A 15,933-nucleotide genomic window follows, 5' to 3' on the forward strand; every position below is an offset into this window, starting at 1 on the left:
TGAACTTGATGGATCATAGGCTTGGCTCACACAATTTTGGACGTCCCTACAGGTCCCTTTGCACGACAAAAATCCCCACACTTTAAAAGTATTTCTGCCTTGTATCCTTACCCAGAGGTGTGGAAAATAAGGGGGTTGAACCAACCTGCCTCAAGCCTCATCATACATGTTGAAGAGATTTATCCCATAGCCTTCCTAGATCAAACTGCATCCTCTTGCTGGCACAGGAAGTTCTGGGAGCCCATGTTTGTCTTGAAAGACCAACACTCTTCAGAATTCTACAGCTTTATTCTCCTTATACGCACATTCACAGCAACAGCTGGGAAGGAACAAGAATGCTATATGAATGACTCACTCAGCTACTGCTACCATGATGGTATCTAACAAATGACCCTCTCAGTAACATTCAACAATGAGCATCTATTTATTTTTTTAAAAGATTTTATTTATTTGACAGAGAGAGACACAGCAAGAGAGGGAACACAAGCAGGGAGAGTGGGAGTGGGAGAGGGAGAAGCAGGCTCCCCGCCGAGCAGGGAACCTGACACGGGACTCGATCCCAGGACCCTGGGATCATGACCTGAGCCAGAGGCAGATGCTTAACCATCTGAGCCACCCAGGCACCCCAACAATGAGCATCTATTGTCATGTTCACAAGTCTGCAGGTTGACTGGGTTTTGGCAAATCTAGGATGGGTTCTGTCGGATTGTCCTCTAACCTGGGGATTAGGCCTTGGTCTGCCTCATGTGGCTCCCTGAAATATGTTTATCTCATGGCAATGACAAGAAACCCAAGGGGGCAAGCCCAACCTCACAAGCATATTTTAAGCCTTTGTTCACATCAATATCTCCTAACATCCCATTAGCCAAAGCAAGTGCTACAGTCCAACATCAATGGGGTGGATAAATCACAGGCATCTAGTTGAAAACTGCAAGGTCACATGGCAAAATGTGTGGATACAGAAAGGAGCAAGGAAAAGAACAAGGAAGGCACCACGAAGAAGCTAGGTCTACCTTTTCATTTGGTTACAGCCCATTTCTAATCCTCCAAATTACTCTTCTAGAGGGCACATCTCTTATCTGTCTTGCCTTCCTTAGCCACTCTGGTGGGTAAAACCTATTTGACCAAGAATCCTTCCTGTAGATAATGGAGAGATTGCAAGGGGAAGGAAAAGACAAATAAAGGAAAAGACAGAATAGGAAAGAGAAAAGAACCACTCTGGTAGGATCCATTGTAAGGACAATTGAGAAGGCCAGGGACCCTGGAGGCAGTCTTGTTGCATCCTCTAAAGTAAGGAAAAGCAACATGGGATCGTGACTGGAGACTTCTGCAAGGTAACTGGCAAGCCAGGGCTGCCAGGCTGAGTTTTACTCAGATTTTAGTTTAGGGACATGTGATCCAGATGAAACAAGTCAGTCTTTACAGGGATTCTTTTTAGCAAGTGGCTTCCAAGGACAAGGTGAGCTCCCCCACCCCCCCAAGAGAGCAGGAGTCAGGGGTATGTTCACCAGGTTATCCCTGGTGATTCCTATAGTGCCTAGTATATAGCTGGTGATCAATACATATTTTTTGAATGCACTGAACTATTTAATAAGCAAATTTCCCCATTGAAGTTTTGGTAATGCTTTGACTTAGTTTATAAACACTGGGCCTGGAAAACCGTAGGGGCAGAGGTTAGAGAGAACAAATGCTTAAGAGAAAGGAAGATTTCTCTCATTTTTTTCTTTGTTCATATACTGTTTCTTCTTTTTAAAAATCAGTTTCATTGAGATAAATTTTATTTTATTTTTATTTTTTAAAAATATTTTATTTATTTGACAGAGAGAGAGAGACAGCGAGAGAGGGAACACAAGCAGGGGGAGTGGGAGAGGGAGAAGCAGGCTTCTCACGGAGCAGGGAGCCCAATGCTGGGCTCAATCCCAGAACCCCGGGATCATGACCTGAGCCGAAGGCAGACGCTTAACGACTGAGCCACCCAGGCGCCCCAAGACAAATTTTATTTATGATAAAATGTAATCATTTTAGTTCTATGAGTTTTGCAAATGTGTACCTGCGTGATATAGAATGTTTCCAACACTCCCCAAAGCTCCCTGGTGCCCCTTCTCTGTCAATCCCTGCCCATTCCTGGCCACAAGTGACTAATAACCTGCTTTCTGCCAATATAGGCTAGTTTGCCTATTCCAGAATTCCTCCAGTTGTTTGTTTACCCATTAAACCTGTTGATTGACATATGTAGTTTCCAGTTTGGGCTATGATGAAGAAATCCATGAACACTGTTACATAAGTCTGTGTGAACATACATTTTCTTTTTTTTTTTTTTTTTTAAGATTTTATTTATTTATTTGAGAGAGCGAGAATGAGAGAGCGTACATGAGAGGGGGGAGGGTCAGAGGGAGAAGCAGGCTCCTCGCTGAGCAGGGAGCCCGATGCGGGACTCGATCCCGGGACTCCAGGATCATGACCTGAGCCGAAGGCAGTTGCTTAACCAACTGAGCCACCCAGGCGCCCGAACATACATTTTCATTTCTCTTGGGAAGTCCTGGGTTTTAGGATAAGTAAACGTTTGACTTTTTATAAGAAACTGCTCCAAAATGGCTTTACCATTTTATACTCTCTCCAGCAATGGATGGGAGTTCCGGTTGCTCTATATGCTCTCAAACACTGGTATTATCAATTTTAAATTTTACCTATTTTGATGGGGGTCCTCTCTTTTTTACGAAATGAGAAATGTTTGTTGAAAGAGGACATTCTTAGATTCATGTTACTAAATGATCAAGTTTCTATCCATAAGACACCTCTCTCTCCTTTGTCTTTCCTCTCCCTCTGTCTGTCTCTCTCTCTCTCTCTCTCTCCCTCACACACACACACCACACTACGTGGAGAGGGGGCCTTCTGTCTCCATGGGAAACAAAACCATTGTTTCTCTTAGGATGGACTTTCTTTCTCAAAAGCACGACTTAACCGCATGCCCCTGCTTCAAGACCAGCGCGCTGCAAACTCTTAGGCGCCGCAAGGTTTCCCCAAAGAGCTCTCACGCCGCCTCTCAACTGCTCTCCTCTCTACCAATAAATAATAATTGTCTTTGCAAAGAGCTGGGTTGTGGCCGCGCTGGAGAGCTCCAGCTAGGGGCTGCCTCTCTGATCGCTCCCGACCTCTCCCTCTCCCCACCCAGTTTGGATGCGAAGACATTCCAGGCTCCGGCGCAAGTTCCCCGGAAAGCCCCAGGGAACGCGCGGCTCGCGGGCACCCCGGGCACCCCGGCAACCGGGGCATGGGGCATGCTCAGAGGGCGCGCGGGCGGCGCAGGCGTTGGCTGCAGTGGGGCCCAGGAGCCGGGAGGTGCCGCTGCGTCCCCGCTTCCCGGCGCCTGACCCAGCGCGCAAAGTTGGGCTGGAAGCCGCCGGGGGAAGGAGGGACCGAGCCAGCGAGGGTGGCGGGGAAGCGGGGCGGGAGGAGGAGGGAGGAGGGGAAGGAGCCGGTGGGGGGGGGGGCGCCGAGCGTGTGTCACTCGCGCTCTCCCTCTGTGTATAGAGGATGTGCTGAATGGTGCGCTTCGAGGCGGCGGCGGAGGAGGAGCAGTATCCGGCGGCAGCTGGCAGCCTCGGCAGCCCGGCTCGGCTTCCCTTCGCCCTCCGAGGCTCCGCAGCCACCGCGGGCGCCCGACCCCGCGTCCCGCCCGGGGCATGGCCCGGCGCCTGGCCCCCGCGCGCCCCGCCTGCTGAGCGGCGCCGGAGGAGGTGCGGAGGCCGGGAGGCCGGGGGAGGCCGGCGGGAGAACAGAGTCGAGCGCCTCGCGAGCCGAGAAAGGAGCCCGCGCCCCGCGCCCCGTCCCTGCCGCGCTCGCCCGGGCCGCCCGGAGCCCCGATGAGCCCAGATGGCCGGGGCTCAGCCCGGAGTTCACGCTTTGCAACTCAAGCCCGTGTGCGTGTCCGACAGCCTGAAGAAGGGCACCAAATTCGTCAAGTGGGATGATGTAAGTCGGGGGCGGCGGGCTGGGGGCCCCAGCGGGGGCGCGGGGCACGGGGCCGGGCACGGGGCGGGCGGCGTGGGGGTGGGGCGAGGGGCGCGTTATGCAATGGGCGCCCCGGATCGGGCCGGGGCGGCCTCGGGGCGCGCGGGGTGGCCACTGCCGAGGCGGCTGGCGGAGAGCAGCGGCTTCGCGCGCGCTCCTGGGCTCCACGGGTTCAGGAGTTGCCATCCTTACTCGGTCTGGCAGGCGCCCCCTGAGGGTCTTGTCTCTTTGGGGCCAGTGGAGCAGGAGGGGCAGGCTTTGCCAGGGACGGTCCTGAGAGTTTGGAAAGTGTGAAGTTGGGACCAGCTGGAGAGCGCTGGGGTGTGACCAAGACGCGCCCCTCTCCGCCCGCAGACGCACTCCCCCTTAACCTCTTTTGCCCCCTCTCCAGAAGGAACAGCCTCGAAGTCCGAAACTGTTCAGTGACGGCTAACCGCCCTGGCCCTCTTATGGGAGCCCACGCGGCAGAGAACACAGCGGTCCAGCCGACAGGTGGTCGCTGATGCCAAACTTCAGCGCCTGGCTCGGGAGTGAGGGGCCTTGTGAAGGGCCGGTTAGGACACAACTGAGGAGGACTAGAGGGCAGAAGCGGGAGCCCTGAGGGGTCTAGGAGTGCTCAGTGGGCCTGCGGGCAAATGAGGAGAGCTAGTTTTTTTGGGAACTGAGCTGGCTGGCGTCCTCAGCTCAAAACAGACCCGGCAAGGCATTCCCCCACCATTTATGTACGTCTTTTGCCAAGTGGGGCAGAGCTTAGCCCGGACCCGGATCTCCAGGATTTCACATGAGCCCTGGACCCCCGGCTTCAAGTGACACCCACCCCCCACCATTGCCTTCAAACACTTTTATTAATAATCTTGCTGAAAACATGGGAATCTTCAGATGGAGGACATTATGGTATCAATTTATGTGTCCTGGGTGTCATTCAAAAGGTGTGATAAGAACAATCCACTGGGATCAACCTGAGCTGTCAGGATCTAGAGAAATTTAGGTCCAAATGAAGAAGACATCTCTTAAACAGGAGGAATTATCAGAGAATAAGGTGTTCTTGCTGAAAAGATTTTCCACCTAGTAAATTATAGCCTGTTATCCTCCAGGGTATTTTTCTTTAATCTTCTTAAGCCATTTTCCAGTGTCTGAAAACAATTTAAATATTCCAGGTAGCAGATCCAATTACTTAGTTGAGTGAGTCTGTGTCTATATTTTGTCCATTTGGAAGTGTAAACGAAACTTGGAGTATGAGCCACAGCTTCCTTGAAAGCTAATGCTAATTATTAAATGCTGTAGGCAAGGATGTAAACCTACATCTTTTTACTGAGGACTTTACACTTCTCTTCTTCCGTCCCACTGTAACGACCGGATGTTTTTGTAAATGGAGTAGAATCTAAACAATAAGTTCAGACACAGATTAAATGCTTTGTTTGTGTGAAAGGAAAACAACAACAACGAAAAAGAAAATGCAATTCAGCAATGAATAGAACAGTCTTGCCCATCTTGATGTCTCAAATAGAGAGCTGATGTGATGAGCAAGAGGGTAAGGGCGGAAAGAAGAGATAGAGAGAAGGACTTTACAAGATATAAAAGAGTATTCCACCATAAGCTCTGGATTTATTCACAGTGATGATTTTAAACAATGGTCCAGAATGTCGTATTTGGAAGAAGATAAGCAGCATCACTTTGAAAATGAGGCTCTTCTATGGAACACATTTTGATACATCCCGGTAGATGATTTTTATCATGTGCATTCATGGCATGTGTATTTCTTCCTTACCTGATAATGCCAGGCCCTATCCTAGCTCATGAGGTGGTGACAAATGTAGACAGAATCTCTGCTGTTATAGACCTTACATGATAGGTGGAGGAGACAGAAAATGACTGAGAACACTGATCATATAGAGATGAGGAGTGATGCAATGAGAGTAATGGAGAGGCCACCAGTCAGATACCGCCTGAAGAAGGTGAGAAGCGCTCCTTCTGAGCACAGCAACAGTGAGTTTCCTGGGAAACCCTACAGGAAGGATGTAGGCACTAAAGAGCGGGAGCCTTGAGAATCTCAGATCTTCTATAGGGAAGAACCTAGACTGCACCCAGGAGTCATGTTATCAGGAATATGATGAACTCTCCTGCAAGTTCCTTGGCGGGCTGTCTCCATGGTGATCTTGAACGAAGAGGAGACCAGACTTTCTCAGGTCCCCTGTATTCTCCTCAGGTGGATACAGGTGACCTAAGTTCACATTTGAACCTGGGTTCCAATTCATATTTGCCCTTCCCAAATCAAGCCAGTTTAGGTGATCTGGCTCATTATATTGCATCTTAGTGATACTTTGTGAGGAAGACAGAAGAGAACTAGATTTTGAGTCCAAAGGCTTGAGTTTACCTGCTGATTCTCTTGCCAGTCAGCTGTGTGACTTGAGGTTAATCACTTAACTTTTCTGAATCTTTGCTGCCTCTTGTGCAAGACTTTGAGAATGCTACATTTTTTTTTTTTTTTTTACCTGTTTTACATATAGTGGTTGGGAGTAGCCAGTAGGATAAAGCGGCACTTCTCACGCTTGGGCATGCATCAGAATCATCAGAGGGGGCTTGGCAACACTCAGATCGCTGGGTCCCACCCTCGGTTTCTGATTCAGAAGGCCTGAGAATCAGCAGTTCTCATAAGGTCTGAGTGCTGCTGAGGCTGCCAGTCTGGGGAACCACACTTGGAAATCACTGAGATATGGTTTGTGAAGTAACTTAAAAAGTATGATAGATAGCTCCCGTGATCTTGTCAGCCTGTGTCAGTTTTTGCTAGTTTGTGATTTTAATTTTATTTCTATGTTTGCCTGTTGAGAAATTCATCCAATTGTTATCTTTCTATCTAAGAGGTAGAAGGACCTCAATGACGGAATCATGGACAATCTTTTTAGATCTTATGGCATATTTTATGAAGTGTCTCTGATGCGTAGGCTGGCTTAATTCACATTCATACGTGTCTTTTGAATTTCCTTTATGCGATGAAAAATTTCCAACATTGTCGCCTGCTTCTAGTGGGACTGTTAGGAAGGGAAAGAGAAGCTAGAGGATTTTTGAGAGGCCTTCTTGTCTGTCTTTGAGCAGGGGAGACTGCTGTGTTTCTCCTTTTGGCTCTGACTTTGGGAAATACTTGCATCCCCCCTGCCCCAGGGGTGCATCCCCACCTACTCGTCTAGAGGAAACGTAAGTGCTGGAAATAATTTTAAAATCTTTCAGATAACTGATCTCCCTTAAAAACTGTAGAACCCTGCTCTCTGGCCTTTAAGAAGAAAGATGGGCAAACTCAGAATACAGATTCTCAATAGCCCATTAGAAAGCGTAATAATATATTTGAAAATGATGAGTGTGAGGCGATTTAAAGTTGAGAGATTATCTCTTGTTCCTTGAGTGGTTAAAACACCATAATCACCCATCCTGTTTTTCTGCCCACCATATGGAATGGAAGATGTCACCTAGCAGGTGCACTGCCCTGCATAATCTGTTGGCTCCTGCCTGCTTCATGGGATGCTCTGAGGGTGGTAGTCAAAAGCTTTGATGTAGGCAGTAACCAATCACAACAGACAGTAGGTGGGCGATGGAGTGGGAGCAGGGTCTCGGAGAACCCCCTCTTGCACCAGGACCAGGCACTGGCCTTTCTTTGGCCTGATCCTGAGGAGGGCTGGTGGTCCCCAGGGTCTGTGGGGTGCATAGAATTATTTCAATGTTTGAACAACTAGTAATAGCGTGTATAGTCAGAACATCAAGGCCAGCGATCCAGGACTGACCTATCTTGGTGATCTGTTTTACCAGTGGTATCAAAGGATGCAACTTTATCCTTGCTTTTACTTTGCATTTGTATATTCTGAGCCCCTGTAGTGGAGGGGGGTGGTGTAAAGGGCTGTGGGTGTTGTGGGAGAGTTCTGGCGAGATGGAGGGGGGGTGGGGGTTCCTTTCTGCATCTGAGTTAGGGAGCTTGGGAGATTGTGAGTCTGGCCCCCCTCTCTCCAGTGGTTGGCCTTGCTCTGTACTGGAAAGTATGTGGAGGAAAAGAGAAAGGCTAGAAACCCTACAGTAGGCCCTCCCAGCCCCTGATTTGTGCCTGTGTAAGCTCCCAGGACCTTGTCTTCTTGTTCTGCAACCTCTAGGGCATGGAAGGCTTCTCATTTGTTTGTTCTTTCTTTTTCTCTACTCTTGCCCTCCAAATTCCAATCTCACTGTAAGTTACTTAATGCACCTCAACCTCAGGTTCCTCATCTTTGATATGAGGATTGTAATATTTCCTGCTGCATGGAACTGCTGTTAAGGTTAAGTGAGGGGAGGCACATGCATTGTTTCGCGTATTGCCCAACACACAGGAAACCCTTAATAAAACACAGTTTTAAAAATTATTGTCCCCCCAGTAGTTAGAGGGCCATGAATTTTGTCATAGTGGCCAGTGTATGTTAGATGACTCTTTTATTCTATAAGTGGGAAGATCCAGACCTTAAATGTGTTTTGTTGCCTTTAATGTGGGCTTTGATTTTCATATTTTATAATTAGAAAAAGAAAAAAAAATCACATTTTTATCCTTTTTAAAAAAATTCAGGTGTTTCAGAGAAAATGAATCTATATAAAAAGCAGGACACATTTTCTTTAAAGCAAGTCAGTTTAAAAAGCATCCAAAAGCTTTATTTCTACTTAAATTCTTAAAATACATACATATATATATGGAAGGAGGAAGCAATTAAACGAAACTCTTGTAATTTAGTAAGAATATATATATATATTTAAAATAAATATATATAAAAATAATCTCTGTACATTCTGTCTCGCAGGCAGTCTAACTCAAAAGTTGTAATTGTGACTGGCTAAGTTGTTTGAGGAGAAGGCTGAGGAAGCTCAAAGGTTCGGATTTGCATTAATGCCCCATGGATTTGAAACAAGTAGCATCCTCCTCCCTCTCCACCACTCCTCCCCCCACAAACAAAATCTCTGCAGTTAAAACAGGTATTGGGGAAGGTGCAGTATACTACCCAGCATCATACACAAAAGCTTAGTTAGAATATTTGCATTATGTAGAATCTGCAGTTACAGATTCCCAAATGATGGCAGCAGAATGATGGATGACCTGGACAAGATTTATGAAGGGAGCAGAGGGGAAGGGTTCACAAGATGGGCATTCGGCAGCACTCATTTTGGAAAGATTACGGGAAACGGAAAGAAACAGCTCTTGCTGGTAGGTGGTGGATCTGGTTGGGGCCCCAACAGAGCGAAAGGCAGATTGTAGACTGGAAAGCTGACAGGGGCCCTCTAAAAGGCCACTTAAATATGCCCAGATATGTCCATTTTTGACATCCAAAGAGCTTTTGTGAATTTCTCACTGATAGTAATTACTTTAAGTGTAAAAGTATTAACTTTTCCAAAAGCTAGTCAAATAAAGCTATTTTAAGCTTTTTATCAGAGTGTAACATGCATTGCAGTAAAAGACAAAAATCAGGAACAGCACTGACGGCCCCAGGTGCTCCCTTCCCCTCGCTACACCTCCTCCCAGGGCTAACCATAATCTGACTTAGAACTCTGTAGATTTGTTTTGCCTGTTTTTGATCTTAAAAAAAACCGTCTTTTTTAATTTCCAGTGAAAACAAAACAAACCCTCTTCAGCCTAAAGCATGTTTTTATTACTGCTGAATGAACCCTCTCGAACAGTAACAGCAAAAATGACTTACCTTCTGTTTAGATGACACTTGATTAGGTCCTTATCTGTCCTAAGGTGAAGTCTGGGAAGGGAAGCAGGTGTAAATGCCCCAAAGGAGGAAACAGTTTAACAAAACCCTAGTAATTTATAAGGAAATGTAATGTCCACAGGCTGTTATTGGCATAGGAAAGCCGACAAGCAGCATGCTGTTTGTGGGATATCTTTTTCTCTTCTACATTTTCTCTCTTGTCTTGCCTGACTTTGATATTCCTGCCTGTGGTGCATTAGGATAATTTGCTCTGGCTATTAGCATATCTTGAATACTTCCCTTGAAAGTTCAGCCTATCAATAAACAGCTTCAAATTATATTTACCTGCAATGATGTTTAAATGGGACAGGAACATTTTCCTTTTTTTTACGTTGAACTTGGGAACTTGGTAACCCGTGGTTAAATGTGTCTTTATCAGGATTGGTTCATGTTATCATAAACAAGGAGTGCCAGCAGAAAATGGAATGGGATTGATTTGAATTTTTGACTAATGCTATGGATCTCACCTAAATAACACATCCTTGGTGACTGAAAATGTTGGCTTTCCTGTTACCCAAGCTGACGTTAGGTTCATGCAGCCTTTTCAAATCATGTCATAAATTCCATCTGCTCAGGCAGATTTCATAATGCTTCCCTTTCCCCATCTATGTCATGTCTGATGCCCCAATCTAAGCCATGTACTCCTGTGTATCAGTAGGGAAAGGGACTGGAGACATATTTCTGAGCTCAGTTACACATGAGATTTTAAAGAAGCCATCAATTTCTGGGACAAGCTAACTGAAATATCATGTAAAGAGGGCTCGATTCTTTGAGAGTTCTGGTTCCCCTCTGATCGCTTTAAGTTCTGTTATTTGATTTTCTTATCTTCTTCACAGGTTAATTTCAATTTTTGGAAATTTTAACTTTAATTTGCATTCTGAAAAAAAATGCTTGGGTCTGTGTCTTAATTGATGTTGACTAAATCTGTACATTTATCAAGAAACTAAATTATTGTAAATGGGGAAAGAGACTATTATATAAAATCAGAAAAAATAGTATTAAAACAGAACAAAAGCATCCCACATCTGTTTTTCATTTCAGGGGCTCTTTTAGTTCATGATATTTGCTTTATGTTTTGTTTCTTTTTATGACATTAAAGTTTTACAAAGCAGGGTCAGGGAAAATGGATTAGTTAGCAAAGAAAACACTTTTACCCGAACTCGTCACGATGGGTATCGGTCTATAACAGTGATACTTAAAAGATTAAGAGATTATTTTGCTGTTAAAAAGTCAAATTTTATTTGGAACTTGTTTATAAGTTAGGCAGCAAATGAGCTAATATTTAAAAAAATGAAGGACCATAAGCATGAAGCTTTCTCAGGTTTTCTGTCTCATGTATGGTTGAGTCTCATGTAGCATCAATTTTCACATCCTCTTAGTGGGACTTTTTAAAATGTAGAGTCTGGAAATCTAAAGCTACATTTACCAGACTCTGGAGGCATCTGATATTCTGGCTAAATTAAGTTCCACCAGTATGAGATGCACTCATAGGAGATGGGGAGAGCGGAGGTGTGAGAAAAGCCACCTTTCTGCATTCCTGGGCTTGTTTCCATAGATAAGTGAGATGCTGAAAGAAGAAACATTACCTTCTCTAATTGTTCTTCAGTGACTTGTTTCCGGGGCCATGGGTCTAAAGAGGCAATGGCAAGAGGGTGCTCGCTGTTCTCAGGTTACTCTTCCTTTGTCTTCAACTAAGCTAGCGTGTTCTTGACTCCAGGAGTTCCTTCTGGATTTCTTACCTTTCTGAATGTGCTGGAGGAAATCAATAGCTCTCCTCAAGGGACAGTGCTGTGGTGTTCTGGGGTCATTCATGGAGGCCCACCCTGACGCCCCCTTCCCCAATCCTTGTGATTCTGTCAAATGCTTAATTGCTTGTAATTAAATCCTTTTATGTTCAAAATTTCCAGAGAGATTTCTGTTTTCTTCACTAAGCCCTGCTTGATAGGTCTTTTATGGTTCTAGGATTTCATGATTTTCAGTCCTTACGTGCAGTCACCATGTACATCCCATGTTTTCTCCTTCAATATTACATTTGAGTAACATGGAGTTTTGCTATAACGCTGCCTCTGGATTTCAGTATCGAGAGTGAGTTCTAATAACAGGCGCTAATAAAGCACTATTATTTATTTACATTCACTCCCATTCAGTCATCAAGACCACTTTGAATGGTAGGAAAAGGCAAGCGTTATTCCCATTTTACATAGAAGCAAACTGAGGCTAATGAGTTGTGACTTGTCCAAGGACATACAACTGGTTAGTTAAATTTAAAATTAAGTCTGGTTACATTCTGGGCTCTTTCCAGGCTACCGTGGTATCTCCAAACAGAATCCTTTTGGTAATAAAAGACTTTAAATAGAATCCAGATCAATACTAGTTGAAAAAGATTCTTCTCCAAAGAATCTCCCTGATTTTAGGATTCATACAAAGGGGGTTTAGATCCCTACATACTTACAACTTTTGGCTATTGTCTTCAAAAACAGTTATTCTTATGGTGTATATGCAAAGTCCATTTTTGTCTACATCGTGTTACATGGGAACATAGGAAAGCTTCATTGCTACTTTGAGGCATAGGGTATATTCTAGTCTACAAAGGTTCTGTATCAGTCATTCAATATAGACACGTGGTATATGTGGATATTCAGGAAGGGTGTTAAAACAAAGGCCATTTTCTCATTGCCTACCAAGTAAAGCTTTGTGTCTAGCAAGACTCATTACATGTGCTTCTCCACCTTTTTCTCTTCCCAACATACTTGCAAAATGTTGTCTTTTGTTGGTTTCCCATGAAGACGGGTCCTGTGGCTTCTTATGGAAATCAGTGATCTTGGGAACCTTGGTAGGCATGAAGGAAATGTAGACGATGACCCTAAGCAGGATGCAGACTGGCTTGAATTTGAGGTAGTGTCAGTCGAGAGGCCAGCTCTAGATTACCAGTGCAGGAGGGTGCATCCCAGGAGGTGGATACACCTTGTCTGTATTATAACTGGACTAAGGCACCTGGAGGGCTATAGCTTTATGTTACTTATCTTCTTTCTTTCCCTAGGGCAGAGCATAGGCTTGGCACTCAGTAGGTGCTGAGGGAATATTTGTGGAATGAAGGAATTGTCTGGTGTGTGTCTGCACTGGGTTCACACAGGGGAGGCAGACCTGGAGGGTGGTCCGGTTCTGAAGAGACCTTCATGACATACTGCCCGTGACATTGGTTGGAAATCCCTGCCTTACATCCTTCCATTCTATCTGAAATCTCCCGGAGTCCTAAGGGACTCTGTGGCCTTCCTAGATAGGGTTTCTGGATGAGAGTTGGAGAAGCAAAATGTTTATTGTCAATACAGGGCTGACTGCGGTTACAGGACCGATTTCCTGTAAGGTATAAATATGGCTTAAGGTTGAGTGTGTACTCAATTGCAATTTAATATTGGTTGAAAATTAGGATGCTCAATGTATTTGCATCCCATATTCTGAATGTTACCAGTGGCTTCTGTTTTCTGAAAAAGATGCTCGCACCCCTACCCAAGTATTGCTGTGAAAATTACCCTTAAAGCAATCTAGACGCCTTAGGAGTGATAGAACAAAAGACTGATGGTTGTGAAAACATTCTCTTTATTATGCTAATGATTCACAAAGACTTCCTTCCTTCCCCACTCCTCCTTTAATTACTGGGGCCACCTACGTTCTCCTACCTTACCTCTGGTCCCCGGGGAAAGCGTACGTCTCTAGGTTCTGGAGCCCAAGATTCCTGGTTTCTCTGGATCCTGACTTTATTATTATCTCCCCTTTGATAGTATCTGTTAAAGTTTTCCCTCCTCTGAAGCTCCTCCAAGAACATATCAATATGCCTTTTAGTCATAAAAATCCCAAGGTGGAATTCCGCACAATGTTCTCCAGCCTTCCTCCTGTAGTTACTGTCCCCTCCATCATTTTCCTGCCATGACTGAAGTGTTGCTTATACCCACCATCCCCCTTTCCTGACATCCCAGCTACTCCTTGTCAACCCCAACTGATACTTTCCAAACCTGTCTTTGCTTCCTTGCTTCTTTACCTGCTGTAGCTTTTCATCCACCCATGCAGTATTCATAATGAAAATATGGATTGATGCTTCTTAAAAGCTAGACATTTTGTTAGTGTGGTGAAGTTGTGACGATAAAATGTTTGGTTCCTGACCTTGGGGAATTTGTATTCTATTGGGGGAGATAGATGCTAAAGAAATAGAAGTATAGTTATTTCATTATAATGGTGGTAAGTGCTACAGAAAAAGGTATGGAAGTACGTGTGAGCAAAAGAAATGTGGAAGGGTCCCCTGGAGGCATTCTCTTAATGGAAAGACCTGGGTTCTAAGTGGGACTTAGGCCATCAAGAGGAGGGGAGAGTGTGTCAGGCCAGTGAGATAGCACATGAGGGCATTCCAAGGATCAAAGGATGTCCTTTGGAGAACAGAGCCGAATAAGCAGGTGGGGAGCTTGTGGTTCAGGTAATGCTGGCAGGATGGCAAGTGGCCTGCTGAGGCCACTGCAAGGTTTTTATCATAAAGTCGATGGGAAGCCATTAAAGCCGTGTTTTCCAACCTCAGTGCTATTGACATTTAGGGTTAGATAAGTCTCTGTCGTAGGGGGCCTGTGCATTGTAGGATGTTTTGCACCATCCCTGGCCTCTACTCACTAGATGTCAGTAGCAAAAGCCCCAGTGTGACAAACCAAATTTTCTCTGGACATTGCAAAATTGCCCCAGTTCAGAACCACTGATTAAATTAAACCACTGATTTGAATCTTAACTGATTTTAAAAAATATTGGGCTAATGCATGTGCATGCGTACACGCATCTGCATGCGTGCGCGCACACGCATGCACATAGGGCCAGTAAGCACATGAGAAATTGCTCAATATCATTAGTCATTAGTCATAAGGAAATGCAAACTCAAACCACAGTGAGATGCCCTATTATACCCACCAGAGCTATATCTTACTAAAAAATGGTCCCTTTCCTCAGCTGATGCCCCCATTAAGCAACAGCACCTTGGATGACTGGGGATCTGGGCTCTTGTTTGAATCTGGACTACAGTGTCTGAAGTAATCTGTGTGGTATTTGAGGAAATATGTCTCCAACTTTACTCTGTATTGTGTTAAGAGAGATTTTTATACCTATCAGTAAAATGCGAATATTGAAATGGTGCTTCTCACCACTGTTTTGCGTCTTCTCTTCTGGACCTGGTAACACACCTCCTCTGTTTTCCTTTATTGGGGGGAAATTTCAGACTGGATAGACCTGTGGAAGAAATTCTCATCAATGCTGATGCATGTGGAAGTCTGACCTCACTGATCCTTAGTCAATACGTTAGCATCCTTTATTGTTTTATTTTTATTTTTTGTTTGCATAGTTAGGGTTGCATTGCCAATGTTTGATGGGATCACATCTGTTTTTCTGTGTGACCCTTAGGATTCTTTTTCCCTGTTTACACAGCTGTTTTCCCTGCAATATATGTATTTGCCATCTTTGGCTCTCCTTTCTCCTGATGCAGGTCTTGGGCAGTCCCTCTGGAACATTGTTATTTTTCCTTGTTGACTCTGTAATATTGATTAATTTAGGAGTACATGCCTTTATTCATATGTGTTCTCTTGTAACAGCATAAAAACATCGAATCACTGTGCAGTTAGGATTGTGGTCAACATTGGCCGATAGACTTTCTGATAATGGTACTAAGGAATATGCTGTGGGTCTATGGACTGGTCCTTGACATTAGCTGTAAGGTTTAGGGTTATTCTTTGCACTAGTTTGCTAGAGCTGCCGTCACAAAGTACCACAGACTGGGGGGCTTAAACAACAGAAATTGATTTGCTTACAGTTTTGGAGGCTAGACATATGAGATCAAGGTGTTGGCAGAGCTGGTTCCTTCCTTGTGGGCCATGAGGGAAGCATCTGTTTAGGCCAATGACCTAGCCTGGTGGATGGCCGACTTTTCCCTGTGTCTCCACATTGCCTTCTCTCTGTTTCTGTGTCCAAATTTCCTCTTCCCTGTAAGGACACCAGCCTCATTCGATTTGGGCCCACCCTTGTGACCTCCTTTCAACGTAATCACCTGTGTACAGACTCCAAGTATGGTGACACTTATTTGAGGTACTGCGGTTAGGACTTCGACATATAAATTTTTTGTGGGGGCCACAATTCTGCCCACAGCATATCT

General features: G+C 45.0%; 1 protein-coding gene across 1 annotated transcript in view; it reads left to right on the plus strand.

The window, feature by feature from the left end:
* The first annotated feature begins 3,459 nt into the window (after positions 1-3,459).
* The window catches only part of PLCB1 (phospholipase C beta 1), a 567,798-nt gene continuing 555,324 nt past the window's right edge, over positions 3,460-15,933 (plus strand). The window contains exon 1 of the mRNA XM_081832287.1: positions 3,460-3,972. Within this exon, the coding sequence (XP_081688413.1) occupies positions 3,874-3,972 (99 nt within the window). The 5' untranslated portion in view covers positions 3,460-3,873. The remainder of the gene's footprint in view (positions 3,973-15,933) is intronic.

Source organism: Leptonychotes weddellii, chromosome 10 (genome assembly GCF_054177405.1).
Source record: "Leptonychotes weddellii isolate Sample4059 chromosome 10, ASM5417740v2, whole genome shotgun sequence".
Taxonomy (NCBI): Eukaryota; Metazoa; Chordata; class Mammalia; order Carnivora; family Phocidae; genus Leptonychotes; species Leptonychotes weddellii.